At 49.3% G+C, this 14,644-nt stretch overlaps 1 protein-coding gene across 1 annotated transcript in view; it reads right to left on the bottom strand.

Moving 5' to 3' along the window:
* WDR7 (WD repeat domain 7) overlaps positions 1 to 14,054 on the bottom strand; it is a 70,682-nt gene extending 56,628 nt beyond the window's left edge. Inside the window, exons 1-13 of the mRNA XM_084278313.1 lie at positions 13,893 to 14,054; positions 12,162 to 12,268; positions 11,388 to 11,466; positions 10,726 to 10,900; positions 9,630 to 9,706; positions 7,972 to 8,091; positions 7,691 to 7,836; positions 6,441 to 6,543; positions 5,307 to 5,448; positions 4,553 to 4,801; positions 3,039 to 3,259; positions 2,101 to 2,296; positions 1,331 to 1,545 (exon numbers count right to left, since the gene is read on the bottom strand). Coding sequence (XP_084134439.1) covers positions 1,331 to 1,545; positions 2,101 to 2,296; positions 3,039 to 3,259; positions 4,553 to 4,801; positions 5,307 to 5,448; positions 6,441 to 6,543; positions 7,691 to 7,836; positions 7,972 to 8,091; positions 9,630 to 9,706; positions 10,726 to 10,900; positions 11,388 to 11,466; positions 12,162 to 12,268; positions 13,893 to 14,051 — 1,989 coding nt within the window. The 5' untranslated portion in view covers positions 14,052 to 14,054. The remainder of the gene's footprint in view (positions 1 to 1,330; positions 1,546 to 2,100; positions 2,297 to 3,038; positions 3,260 to 4,552; positions 4,802 to 5,306; positions 5,449 to 6,440; positions 6,544 to 7,690; positions 7,837 to 7,971; positions 8,092 to 9,629; positions 9,707 to 10,725; positions 10,901 to 11,387; positions 11,467 to 12,161; positions 12,269 to 13,892) is intronic.
* Between the last annotated feature and the right edge of the window lie 590 nt (positions 14,055 to 14,644).

The following is a 14,644-nucleotide window of genomic DNA, read 5'->3' as shown; positions in this document are numbered from 1 at the left end:
AAAATGTTATCAAAGTCTCCAAGAAGAACTTTACAGATATGGCAGGAATGTCAGGGTTGTGGTCAAGCACTACCCCCTAAAAGACAGGGGTGTCCCTTACAGAGGACTCTCAGATCAAGAACGTGTCCAGACAAGTGTGACATCCACGGTGACTCTGGCAAACAGCCAGAGCAGCACAGGCCTGAGGCAGGAGCAGGATGGTGCTGTGCCAAGGGATGCTCCCAGAGGCCCGGCTCCTTCCCAGCGGAGGGCTGGGAGAAGGGCCGTGCCGCTCTCTGCTGGCCACAGCCCAGGCTGACACGACGCTGGAGCCTTGCCCAAAGACACCGCTTCTCCCTCCCACTCTGCAGCCCCACTAATGCAGCCCCCTGCCCAAAGCAGCCCCCACGACAGCAGGATGCTCGGGGCAGGGAACCCTCCTGTGTGCTCCTCTGACACGCAGCTCCAGGGATATTTTTCCTCACCCCACTAATCCATCTCTCTAAGTACCTCATCTACCCATCTTTTAAACACATCTTCCCAAAATCCAATCTAAATCTCCCCCCTTCCAATTCAAACCCATTCCTTCTTGTCCTGTCTCTCCAGGCCCTTCTGAAAAGTCCCTCCCCAGCTTCTTGAAGGCCCCTTCGGGGACTGGCAGGTGCTGCAGGATCTCCCCTTTTAACCAGTTACTACAGACACATCCCATTGAATTCATCACTGAAATCATATGCCAGAACTTGGAGAGTCCTTGATCCCTAAATACCTCAAGGTTTAGGGTTTAACTAAGCACTTCTTATCTTCTAGCACTAAACAATGTGTTTGTACACACATTTTAGTGATGCCCTTTGCTGAACTCTCACAGCAATTGCTGGTTGCTATCAAAACCATATTGCTACCCATGGAGAACAAGGTGAGTGTACTTGGTGCATAACTTCTGTCCTTCCTGAGCCTAGAGGGAAAGGCAGTGGCAGTACAGAGCTGAGAGCAAAGAGGAGGCCTGAAACCACTCCCACTGAAAGCACAAACCAGGAAGAACATAAGGGAACTAAGGGATTAACAGGGAACCCCTGGTGCCACCACCTGCACTGGAAGCTGCACAACAGCCATGAGGAAAGCTGAGGCTTTTTGCTCAGGAAACTGAACTCCCAGGTCTGACCCACGGCCAGGTAAAGCCAGGCTGGGGCTTCCACTCCTACTGCAGAGGGCTTGGGAGAAGAACCTTCCAGCTCCAACCACGGGAGAAGAACCCTCCAGTTCTGACTACAAGGACTCCCCACATTTCACTCATTTAGGGGAAGCAGCATTTTGGGTGCCCCTTGAAAAGCAGGCAGAGCCAGACAGCACTTGCCTTGTCCGAGGCTTCGGAGGCGAGCAGGTTAGTGGCAAGAGTCTGCAGCTTCTGGTGCGCCACGTTCTTGAGGGCAGCCAAGCTGCGCCTGGTCATGGCCTGCTTCAGGTTGACGGCGGGGTGGCTCAGGGAGTCCACGGCCGCCGGCACCGCCTCGTCGCAGGCGTTGAGGATCTCCACTGCTGTTATTCCCATCACACACCTGTCCAGGGCGCCTGCAAACAGCATGAAAAACCACTGAGTTTCAGCTATAAACCTGTGCCTACTGACCTCCTGCTGCTCACTCTGATAAGTTTCTTCTAAACTAAGCACAGTCCCCTTAACCTCCATCCCCCCCAACCAGCACAAATCCCCCAGACAAGCACTTCTGTCACTCTGCAGATGAAGAAACTGTTGTAGACTGAAGGTGCTGCACTTCTGCACCGAGCTTTGCAGAAGAGTGCTGAGGAAGCACAGATACTAAACCTGAGAGGCTATGAAGGGCAGCCAACGTTTGAACTAGTCTCTGTAAAGAACACATGCAGGGGGGGATGGCCAGAGCAAGCTGCACTCCTCCAAAACTGAGTCAGCCCAAAGGCTAAAAGCTGGATTTGCTAAAAGCCTGTGTAATCAGCAAATCTGGGCACGATGGGGAGTGCTGCATTTCAAACTGCTAAGTGCAAAACAGCCTCAGCTCTTCTTTCAGATGCAGCTCACCCAGAACCATAGCCAAACGTACACAGAGATACAGAAATAAATCATTTCATCAACATCTTTGCCCTTGACCTTACCAGTATCCATTTGCCAGACGTACACAGAGCCATCTGAACATCCCACCACCAGGTAGTCATCAGAGGGCCTCCACTTTATCACCTGGATGGGGAAGAGGTGCCGGGAGGCCAGCATGATGCATTTCTTCTCCCGGAGGCTCAGAAGGCCGACTGAGTGATCACTGGCTACAGAGCAGATGCAGTGCTGGACTCTAGCCTAAGGGAAGAGAAGAAAGCACAATGCAGGGAGTCTGCATGTAACCACCTCTGGGTGACTGACAGCAAAGGCAGGCACCTCACTGTGGCTAACCACACCAGGAACACAGTTCCACTGCAGGAAGTCTCTCAGGAAGAGCCAACAGGTATTAGAACCTGTTTTGTTGGGCAAGAAAGTGAAACCTTGGTATTCAGGTCATTTTGCCCATGGAATTCTACCTGCTCAACCAAGTCACAAGAGACAAAATTGCCCTTAAAATCTCAGGGGTAACTGGTGGGGAATGACTGCCCAAAACAGTCACAATGCCTTCAGGGGAAGGATTGCTGCCATGCTGTGGAAATCCTCCTCCCCACTGCTGCAATGCCAAGCATCTCTTTAGCCAGCTGGGTTCTGATACCCATTTTCCCCACTATTTGTAATTCTTTATGTAGCTAAAACATGATGCAAACAAACCCACAGTCAGGAGAACAATGAAACCCTTCCAAAGTGTCTGCAAGCTTTACACATAGAATCATAGACTGGGCTGGGTTGGAAGGGACCCCAAGGACCTGAGAGTTCCACAGGCAGGGCCACCAGCCTCCAAGCCTGGAGCTACACAAGGTTGCCCAGGGCCCCAGCCACATGGGCCAGTGCTGAGCCTTCAGCAGTTCATCCTGCAGCCCCATGCTGGAGAAGGGGCTGTGGGGCTGCACCCCTATGGAAAGTGTGAGACAGGTTATCAGACGTAGTACGCAGAACTTACGCTACAGTTTTCTGGTGGAACTAGAAGCTGTGTAATTTCTCCACCATGTACACAGAAGATATGTTTCATCTCTCCAGAAAATATATCCCATATGATGACTGAGAAATCCACACCACCTGAGATCAAATACCTTTGATCATAACGGGAGGAAACCTGATGAGGATACAGTAAACATGTAATTTTGTTTCGATGGCCTCGGAGGGTCCGGTGAGGTGGCCAACCTGAGAGACCAGGGGAAAGGAAAAGGAAACAAAAGAGAGAAGAAAACATAATTCAGAAGAACAGTTAGTCCAAACCACCAATCTTGATTGAAAAAACAACAACAAACTGACAGAATTAACCTTGTCTCTTCTTAAAATGTTCATCAGTGTTTGTTACTGGGCTTGGACTGAATGATTCCTTTTGTCTTGCTGTACAATCTCACTTGGAAGTAACTCAGCTGTCTTGAAACAGCCTCTTCCACCCCCCAAAAAAATATCTCAGGGTGGGATGAATAAAAAGGCCATAAACCCATGAAAAAATAAATGCCCTTCCCCAGTGAGCATTAATTTATCCCAGGATCTAACAAAAGGCTCAGGAGCACTGCATAGCCTTACTCCACACTGGCCCCACCAGCAGCACAACCCATTTGGTGCTCATGCAGAACAGCAAGTTTAAAGTTAGAACAGCAAAGAATTTCTGTGAACTGAGAGTAAAGGCAGCTAGTGTTCAGTGCCCTGAGATCAAAGGGGTCAGTTAAAAGTGTGGAGTGAGAGTGGCTTCACTGTTGCAAAGATGCTTTGAAAGAAAACCCATCAGTTTCCATGGCAAACCTGACACAAGCAGCCCAGTAAGTTAGACACTGGGACTGAGCACACTGTGTGATACCTGCAGCATGTAGATGGAACTATTTTTGCTCTGTGTGACTATGCTTTCTAGCAAACACTGCAAACCAGACATAGAACACACACAGGTGGTTTTTACAAGGGCAAGAGTCCCCACTGCTCATGTGCAGAGCGATGTCTCGTTGCTGAGGTGATCCAACCCCACCCTGAGAACAAAACTGTTTGTACAGAGTTACAGGAAGGAAATCAGTTGTATGAAGGGAACAGGGCAGCCAAGAGACATGTAGGAAACTGCCCAGCTCACAGGTGTATGCACAGGAAAACATTTATAGACTGTTCATCAGCATTCACTATCAGTCAACCCCAAGCGTTTGTTCTGCATCTACCATCACAAAAGCATCACCTAACACTATCTGGAGCCAGGAGACACAAGACTAGAAGCTCAGATACAAGCTGACTGCACAGCACACCGACAGGAGCTCTTCTACATGCACTGTGTTCCCAGGAAGATCCCTGCAGGCACACCAATGCCCCAGCTGAGTGCTCCCAGGCTGAGAGCCTGGTGATGCACCCCGCTGTGTCTCTGCCAGTGCATCTCAACCACCCAGGAGAGGTACTTTTCCAGCAAAGGGCCCCCCCAGCACTCACTCTGCACCACTGTTTGGTACTTCAGAAGCCCACTTATCCTACCTCTCCTAAGCATGTGCTCTCCTTGCAGCAGCTGAACGATAGCAGTCCGTGTTGCTGGCACGATGACAATGCTCCCGTCCTCACGGCCGCACACCAGGCGCCCGTGCGCCGGGATGTACACGCTGGCTGTCACCCGCAGGGGCTCGCTGAGGCTGGGGATCAAGCTGAGCTGGTCTATGATCCCAGCAGGCCGAGGAGTCAGCTTGTCAAAAGCTTCCTGGAGGGATATGGAAGTCGTTGTTTGCAGTCCTGTGTAAATGAAGAAAGAAGGGGTGAGGGCAGGAGGAAGATTGAAAAGACAAGAATTCATAAAAGAATAAATAAAAGAATTTGGAAATGGTTTGCTGGGAAGACCCAGAGGTTAAATACCCCATGTTACACCAGCCTGGACAAAGGAAAAGGCCCATACTGGAGATGGACTCACAGGCTACGTGAGGGAAGCTAAGCAACACCTGGACACAGTGCAGGTGTGAAGTGGAAACGTGGACAGTTCAAGCTACAAGGGGAGGTTACACTGGCAGGCAGCAGCACAGATGGTAATTGGGGAAAAGCAGTTAAAACTTAATACCTAAAAAATATATGCAGAGGAAAGGAAAATTCTGATCCCATATGAAAAAGGGAAGATGCTGTAACTCCTACAAGCAGCTCGTGATTCAACAGGGAGCTGCAGGAAAAGCAGCAGCACTTTACCCAGCAACAAAGACCAGAGGTGCCCGTTAAAAGCCCCAGCAAGCAGCCTGTTAATTAGCTGTACCTTTTGCACTACCCTGCTGCTCCAGGGTCTCAGGCACACTCCAAATACACAGTCTCCCTGAAGAGTCTCCTTGGACTAAGAGCTTATAGGAGAGGTCCCTGTGGCCATGGAAGAACCGGGTAACTGGAGGACATATGAGCAGCTGTTAAAAAAATAAACAGACAACTTCAGGACACACACAAGCCATGCACTGATGTCAACATGTACTTGTCCCACTGTACCTTTTAAAAGCAGGGCAAAAAAATAGCTACTGTATGCTTTATCTTTCTTTCAGGAGAAAGAATAAATACTGCACCCTGGATCAGAAGAAACAGGTTAGTTACAAACCAAGTCATGGGTGCAGGGGAGAGAAAGAAAGGGGTTTTACATGTGTTTGGTTTTGTTCTGGATATACTGGGATTTAAAATGGTTTTATATGTGTGTGTGTGCATTCTAAAGTGGTTAACACTCTAACTGCACTGGTGAGTGGAAGATACACCCCTTGGGAAGGAGCACGGTCCACAACAGGAGCAGAGAAGTTTTAATGCTGACTGACAACATAAAAATCAAACCCATAAATGTTTCAGTGTCCAACTTTGGCAACAGGTGACCTGGGTAAGATAAAAAAAGCCCAGGAGTCCTACAGCAGCCCTGTAACAACAGCCTCTGTAAGCCAGGGACTTGCACCCAGTGGTACAGGCACTAGCACCACCTGTATTGGGAACGTTCGCTTATGGCAGATACAGGCAACAGCACAACCTGAAGCCACAGTACAGCTCACAGGGAGCTTTGGTGTACAACACTGGATTTTCTTTGAATTTGAAAGCTTCAATCCTTGCCAAGCTGTGATTCCAAAAGCTCTTGCTGGGTTACTGCCCAGCCACCTGATGCATTCTGCTTCTCCAGGCCCTGATGAACGATGGGCTGTTGCTACAGAGGGGCTGAAGAGGCACTTCACCAGAGATTAATCTTCACCTTGACTTGAAAACCAACCAGAACTAAACCAATCAGCAGGGATACTGCAGCTGTTACCCTCCTAACCTCCAGAAAGCCTGAAGGTCTGCTCTGAAGGAGGAGGCCAGGTCAGGAAGCATGTGTGTTTCAACTCCAGAAGAGCAGCAGTCCATAAAAAAGCCCCAAAGAAATAGGTTTTACCTGTTTATCTGCTCTGTCCAACACACTGTGCAGCAAGGGTGGAATTAAATTCTCTACTGCTTTGCCCACGTCACTGCGAAACGAATCACTGGCTGGGAGGCAGCTGGGTTTGACAACAGAGACAGGAGTAAGATGCCTTGAGTGACTGGAGAGCCACTACTACCCCACTAACAGCAAGCAAAACCCACCCCCTTAGAAATCCCATTACAACTGGTAACCAATCAGCACTGTAACTCATCTGCAGGGTGTGCTCTGACAATTCCTAACTGCTCCAGAGGGGTCCAGCTCAGTTCCCCCACACGTTCAGAACTGAGACCAGAGGAAGCTTTAGGTCTGCTTTGGCCTTCAACACGTTTGGCCTCTGGCTCTGACCAAACCCCACCACAGCCAAGGACTGCAGATCACCCAGGGACCTGCCCTGAGCACCTAAAAGGGTGTGAAGGGCATTCCTGCCCCATTTTTGTGAGAATATTCGAGATAAAACCGTTTCTCTGCCCAGAACAGAGAGCTGTTTGCAGGTCAGGAAGAGCTCTGCACAAGCTGTTTGAGTTACTTCTGTCATGCCACACTTAACCTCTTTAGTATCTAATTTCAGACTCATTTTCTGCTTTCACAAACTCAGCAGTTTGTGCCTTCCCTCAAGGGGCTGAGTGAGTACTCTTATGGTAATGCAAGCATCACTCACATTCTCTTCCTACAGCAAACTCTTCTTCCTTCCTCATTTGGACTGGGTTAAGGAAACACTGGAATTCTGTTGTATTTTAATTCATGACACCTGTTGGACAGCAAAAGGTGCCTCTTCCTATCACACAGCTCCACTGGGAAGTGAAAAAAGATGAGTGGGCCATCAGAAAGCAGTGAAGCAATCTGGGCTGAGGCATCCTTAATTACTGAGCGTTGCTTCAACGTGATTCATTTGGGGCACACGTGCTCTAAGGTATGAATCACAGACTGCATTAGGTGGGAAGGGAACTTCAGAGTCCAACCCTCTGCAGTGAGCAGGGACATCTTCACTGGATCAGGGTGCTCAGAACCCCATCAAGCTTGACCTTGAATGTCTCCAGGGATGGGGCCTCCACCACCTCTCTGGGCAGCCTGCTCCAGTGAGGAATATGCTCATGGAATACCAGTTTCTGTTATATCAACACAATTTAGCAACAAAACAAAAGCCAGTGCTATTCAGTATTTCTTTGAAGTTGCTCATGTTTGTCTCCAGAAAGGAAGAACTGGGGTATCTGGTTGCTGACTACCTGGCTGGCAGTTTATAGATGAAGCTTTGCCCATCCTCTGTCCACACAATCACTTTGTCAGCAGACACAAAGTCACCACCCGTCCAGGCCTGATCGTTTTCACTAGGGACAGAACACAGGAGGGAATAATCCCCAGCATCAAAAACCTGCAAGGAAACACAACAGCCTGCTGCCATCAACTGATCCAGCACTGAAATGCCCAGAGAGGTGCCAACACAGCCTTCCTGGCAGTGGGTGCTGCAGGGACACCAAGCCCAGGGGTGCAGAGCCCCTCTGCTTACCCTCCAGTACTTGGAGCACACCACCAAGAGCGAGCGCTGCGTGAAGGCGCAGAAGGAGATGCTCTGGCAGTTCTGGCAATAAATAGGTTTTGACTCCTCTTCAAACACTGCTGCAGCGTCCTGAAACACACAAACACACCAGCCCCAGGCTGTTACCTGCACTTCACCTACAACCACAGACCTGAAGTGAAGCAGAGCCCCCTCACCTTCTGTAGGAACACCAGCCAACCAGGCATTTCTCCATGCTTTTAGGTCGGCTCAGGTGGTGAGCCTGCCAGTGTGCCTGTAAACTTCAGTGGCAATAAACACTCAGGGGTTATTTCCATACTCCTGTGGGTATGTTGGACCTGGAATTCAGTGCTCAGGCAGCAGCCAGCACCTAAGACAGAGAGCTGCTGCACAAATGGAACCCAGGGAACAAGAAATACCCAGCTGATTTTGTGTTTTCTTGCTCAAATGGAACTTGGGGCATGAGAGAGACCATGGGAAGGAAAAGGGACTCTGCTGTTCTGTGAGACACCAGACAGGCAGCTTCTGAGGAAAACCAAACTAAGGGTCTTTTTCCACAGCTGCTGAACACCTGTAGGAAGGCAGAGCTTTTGCAGCAGGTTTCTGCCAGCCCTCTACGAGATCCTGAAGACTTTTACTCAGTAGTATGGGGGAAGGTGGGGACAGCCAAACAACAGAGCAAGCTGTAGATAACCCCAAATAGTGAATGTTCCTAAGCACTCTCTGCTCAGCAAACCCTTCAAGCATCTCCACATCTCAGGTCTTCTCTTTTTAAAAGAAAAGAATTCTACATTTCATAACAAAATACTAAATCTGATAGTAAATTTAATAATAAAAGTAACATAGTAGCACATAATAAAACTAAAATGACTTTTTTAAAGCTCACAGATGTCTTTAAAAGCATAAGGAACACAGCTGAGAACTTTATCACAATAACCCATGGGGGTTTTAACATTAAATTACTATGGTGCTGGTGTCACTCCTGTAATGCCAGCACCAGATTAAGACACATGCTTCCCACGTAGTACAGGGCAAGCTCGAACTCAGCCACTTACTGTACTGGGCAAGCTCAAACTCAGCCACTTACTGTACTGGGCAAGCTCAAACTCAGCCACTTAAAGTCCTACACAGAGTGAACATATATTTATTTGCATCATCTCTTTCAACTAATGAGCACTTATGCTGTGAGCTCTTGTACATAAAAGTTCTGCCTGCACACACAGTACAGCATCCACCTCCATTTGGAGAGTTAAACATTACCCTAACAACCTTTGGTACTCAATTCCCTCTTGCTCAGTGTAGTATTAGATAACTTAACAAACCAGTAGGACTTTCAAAGGGGGGAAAATTGAAAGAAAACTATTTGTACAACAAGAATATTTGTATATTAACAGAAATTGTTACATGGTACCAATGAAGAATGTATAGGAATTGGAGCTTATCCTACACTTGGGTTTGAAATAAGTTCTCCAGATCTGGGAAGGATCAGGAGTTCTGCTGCTAACCTGAAGCAGCAGCAAAGGAAATTGATTGTCAAATGGCAAAGGGGGGAAAACCCCACAGCATTTTATCCTGAGGTAGCTGGAAGAAGGGGAGACAGAGCTGTGCCTCCAGCTGAGCAGCAGGGGCAGCTGGAAGCCTTTGCTTACCTGCGTGCGGCTGACTTCAGAGGTTACGATCCACACCTTGAGGATGCCTGTGACCGAGACCGCCACCACCGTGTCCTCTGGGGAAGGGCACACAACACCAGTGAGTACAGGGATGGGTGGCACACAGGCACAGCCAGGCACGAAGCTGCACTCCCAGTACCTCAGCACTGGTTCTCCACACACCCCAACTCAACCGTGGCATCCCAGGAGTGGTATCCCAGAAGCACACAGCTTCCATGGCTGTTTTACAGCCTCATTCCCACCTCATTAATCCCTAAGAAACAGGGATTAATGTTAACCCCTTAGGGATTGATATCAGTCCCTAAGGAATGGGGATTAGCAGGCAGAAGGCTTGCTCCTAGCACTGCTGATGCACACCGTGGGCTGCCCCATCACGCTTGCTGCAGGAAAGGGCTCTCCCAAGAGGAGAGGTTTCTCCCTGTGCCCAGCTGCCCACAGCAGCCTGTGAGGATGCCCAAGCCCAATGGGAACCACACAGCAGTTGTACAGCTGCTTGAGCATCCCCTGGGTGCTGCTTCCTAAGGGCTTCTCTGCAAGGTCACCCCATGGAGCCATCACCCTCACAGCACACCAAGCACTAGGCAGACTTCCCAGACACGTCTGGTGTAGGACCAAAATCCAAGGGGAAGCCTCTTGGTTATGATATACAGACAATCACATAAAAGGAAAAGCAGTACAACCACTGTCAGCCTTTGCTCAAGAGAGAAGCTTCTCCTTTTGTGAGGAACTTCTTCCACAAAGAAGTTCCCAAACCTCCTGTAGGCTCTCCCCAAGAGGAGAATGTGAACCCTGATGTGTTCTGCACCCCTTGTTAGAAATGCAGACGAGCATTCAGAGCGCTTGCACCCCTGCCTCTGGCCTTGTGTCAGTCTGCAGGCTCTTACCATCCCACTGCTCTCCAGAACCCTTCCTCCATTCTCAGGGAAAACAACTTATGCACACCTTGCCTGCTGGGTGTTGCCCAAGATCACAAGAATTAACTCTCTAGTTTCTTCCCTGGCTCTTAAAGTGGAAACCAGTGTTTGTTTCTCTCCCAGGGAGGCAACACCCTAATAAAAGCAACAGAAAGAATTACCTTGTGTTCTGTTGGAACGAATGATAGTCATGGAGCTGATCCAGTCAGGAGAGATCTTTGATAACAAAGAATAAAGGACTTCAAGGCTGGTAGCATCCAGGACAAGGATTTCTGGATAGTGCCCGTGGCATAAGAGTCTCCCTTCCCGCTGCGTCCCGACAGTGAACTGATAGAACTACAGGGATGTTAACAAAACACAGAAGTTACACTCCAGGTGAGACACCAACCACTCCACTTTAGCCCAAACCACAGCTTTGTAAGTATTCTATCACCTGTTTAAAAGTTCCTAGGTTCCTGCAGCAGCCCCCTTTGCCCCATGACCTTCCTGGGGCAACCCTTGCCCTGTACACCCGGCCCCTGCAGCTGCCTCAGCTGCCCCTGCTAAGGACACCCTCACACTCCCACCTCCCCTGGCAGTGCTGTCCCTAATTTTTCACCTTTTCCTCCTTTCTTTCCAACTATGATACATTTTTTCAAGTGCTGAAGCACAGCCCCTATTTCCAGCACTCCAGCTTTTGCTGATACAGCACAAACTATTTAGGAGATCCTTCAGTATGTGCATAATGTCATTATCAAGCTTCAGAAGAATCCAACCAGCCTGGTTTTGATAACTGATCCACAGCTGCTCATGCTTTGCAGGAACACACACACACAGTACTAACCTGTATGCCAGTGTGTGTACAGGCCAGCTTAGTAAACTCTATGCATCTCCCATCATTTACATCCCACAGACACATCTCCCTGCAAGATAAAAAGGCCAATTAATGGTTAACTTTGAAGAGAAGTTGTAATTACACTTTTATCCCAGAATAACAGCCTTCTCCACTGAGAGGGACAGTCCATTTGAAACCTACACCAGGCTTTGACAGGGAGGGATGCTGGAAAGGAGCAGCACTAGGCGATGGAGGCCCTAGGCCAGCAGCAAGGACAGCCCATCTTGTTCAGTGCAAGCCTGTGGAGAGCAGCAATTCATTTCTAAGGGACAGGCTGGTGCCTCTCCTGAGAAACTCAAAGGCCACTCTAGACTCTGGGTAACAGCTCAATTCCCCAAACCAGAACTAGGCTCATGTTTTGGGGAAGAAGCCCCTGCCTTCCAGAATGCTCCTGTCAGAAGACCACACCTTGCCAATAACAAGGACTCACTTTCTTCCAGCTCTCCCAGTACAGGAGAGATGGTTCATAAAGATCCAGTGCCCAGCCTGAGGCAGAGCACAGGAAGAAGAGCTCAGGGGAAACAACATGTGAGGGTTATGAAGGCCAAAGCAGGCTGCCCCCAGGCCTTGGGGCTGTGACTTGTACACCGAGAAGCCCCATCGCTCGGGATGTCTCTGGATGCTACACCACGTACAGGGACAGTGCCTGGGAACACCCCATCTCCCCTCTGCCCCCCATCCTGTGGGTTAAGGGACCTGCTTGCTCCCCAACCCCAAACTCACCCGCTCTCTGAGGCACTCACTATGTACTGCTTGTCGCTGGCAGCAGAGGCCTTTGCCAGGCACGTTATCGAGGCCGTGTGGCCAAACAACAGGGCTCTGGGGTTGACCTAGGAGCAGGGGGACAAAAGGACAGTCAAAGGAACAGGGGCACTGCCACTGAGCCACAACACACACCCCCCACACTGCCCTCCTGCCCATTACAGGAACAGATCTGCACTGGCATACACCCCCCTCATTAGCATAGCAGAGAGATAACCTTGGAGGAGCTGGCACAGGGTGCTGGTGCAGCACGTGAGGAAACACGATCCTGGAGGAAAAGTGATGGGAAAAGCATTGGGCAAACTCATGGTAATGTTATTTTTAAAGCATGGCTCAATTGGAGTAACTGAATTGCATTGTATTGCAACAGTGGGGGGTGTGTGTGTCCCAGTCAGGCCAAGCTCTCAGCCCCAGACATTCAGAAATAAGTTTAGCTAAAGCCCATGCAGAGATGGAAGATAAAAAAAGAAAGCTGCCCTTTAATTGCCCTTTCTAGAAAGAACCAGTCCCTTTCTGCCATTCCTTATTTTTAAATCTACCAGACACAAACATAATTACTGGGGGTGAGGGGCAGACATTTGAATTTTGAGGTATTTGGGATAAACTCTTCTGGATAAACGCTGCTTTTTCCACTAGAGGGAATTGCTCTGCTGTCCCACTGCAGGAGTTTGAAACTCTTTGTACCACAGCAAACACTGGGATCCCATTCAAACCTGCTGACTTTCAGCCACTGGCATAAAACAGCTCATCAACCTTCCTCTGCTGCCAGCCTTTTTTGTGTCATGGCAAAAAAGGGTTGAATAACATAGTAACCTTAAAAAGTTCTCTAAGTACAGTCCTCTGGTCACAGGAATCAAGCAGTTCAACTTGACAGGAACAACTAGTTCAGAGCAGCTCCAGAGTAAGGGAAGTAATCACTAAGTGACTACAGGAGCAGCAACAACACTCAAGAGCAAAAGCATCTCTTCCTAAACTGAAATATTCCCTTTGGATATTGCTGCATCTTCCAGCTATGAGTGTCCCTGTCTGGCTGAAGGGAGGTTAGATGAGGTCCACAGCTCCTCCTGCTTTGAATTCCTATGTTAGGATGAGGCTTTTCCATTTGGAAGCTCACCATGGAAAGCTCATGGTTCATCCTAGAAAATGCCTCTGAGGTTTAACAAATGAGGCTTTTGGTTTAAAGTAGTTGAAGATAGTCATGGTAACTCAGTAGGAGTCCTGTCCACCACTGCAAGGCAAGGACACAATGTGGAGTACCTGTAGTGTGTGGACCTGGAGTGCAGGGAGGAACAGGATGGCTTACCAATGGCTTGGTAGCAGTTCCTGTCTTGCTAATGGTGTGGTACAGATGGCTCAGTACCAGGTCCTTCCCCTTGGCATGATGGGCAGATATCCTTAGGGAAAAACTGTCTCCCTAGGAACTTCTCTCCTAGTTTCACATGTATTCCCTATGGGGATATTTCAGATTAGGAAGAGATGCTTTTGCTTTGGAGCTTTGTTGGGGAAACAGGGAACATCCCCCTGTGGGGATATTTCACACAGGCCTTGCGTGAGGGAGGAAGAAAGGACAAGCACACAGGGCACAGAAAGAACCACAGACCACAATGGATACTGTGATATCAAAGAATAAAATCCCACTGGTGACAGCTTTAAACACCCAGGAAGCAAAGGCTCTGTGGAGCTCAGCCTCACCTCTAAATCCAGAGAGAGGTCCCAGAGGCAGATCTGCCCGTCGTGGCAGCCGGTGACGATCATGGAGGCGTCCTCCATGAGCAGCAGGGTGGAGATGCAGTGCGTGGGGGCCCTGCGGCCCCACAGGACGATGGGCAGGACCAGGCTGTTCCCAGCCATCTTGCTCTCAGGGCTGTCGATTTAAGCAGGAGAACAAACGTTAGGTCTCAGCATGTCCCCCCTTCCTGCAGCCAGCACCTTCTCCTCCTCACAAAACCCTACCAGCTCGGGCTGAGGCGGCTCCACCACCACTTTGCACAGGACAGGCAGGGGCACTGCCACTGCTGTGCTAAATAAAACAGGGGGTCCAACTGCTGCTCCCCTCACCGGGGAGACAGGGATTAAATAACATCCTCTGACCCATCACCTGGAGGTACCACGAGCTGCAGCAGCGTCACCACTTCATGACTTTGCAGGAGATACTTTACAATGAGGCATTTTCCTGTGCAGACAGATCTTTTGCCAAAAATCACCCTTGGGAGAAGCATTTAAGTACTAAAGGCGTTAAGTCCCAGGGCTGCAGCTCTGCAGCCCAGCAGTAGAGCTCATCTCCATGTGCAAACACAACCACCTGGAGACAACCAGGCTCCAGAGCTTCCTGCAGGTGCCTGGGGATGAAAACACTGCTGTGTCCAACAGGGTCTCCTTGGCATTGCTTCTCAATGCACTTTTGTGTTGGGAGTATCTCATGTCCTGCCGGAGGTGAGGTTCCA

This window comes from Gallinula chloropus, assembly GCF_964237585.1.
Source record: "Gallinula chloropus genome assembly, chromosome: Z".
NCBI lineage: Eukaryota > Metazoa > Chordata > Aves > Gruiformes > Rallidae > Gallinula > Gallinula chloropus.
The sequence above is the reverse complement of the archived record's forward strand: the minus strand, read 5'-3'. Positions and strand labels throughout refer to the sequence as shown.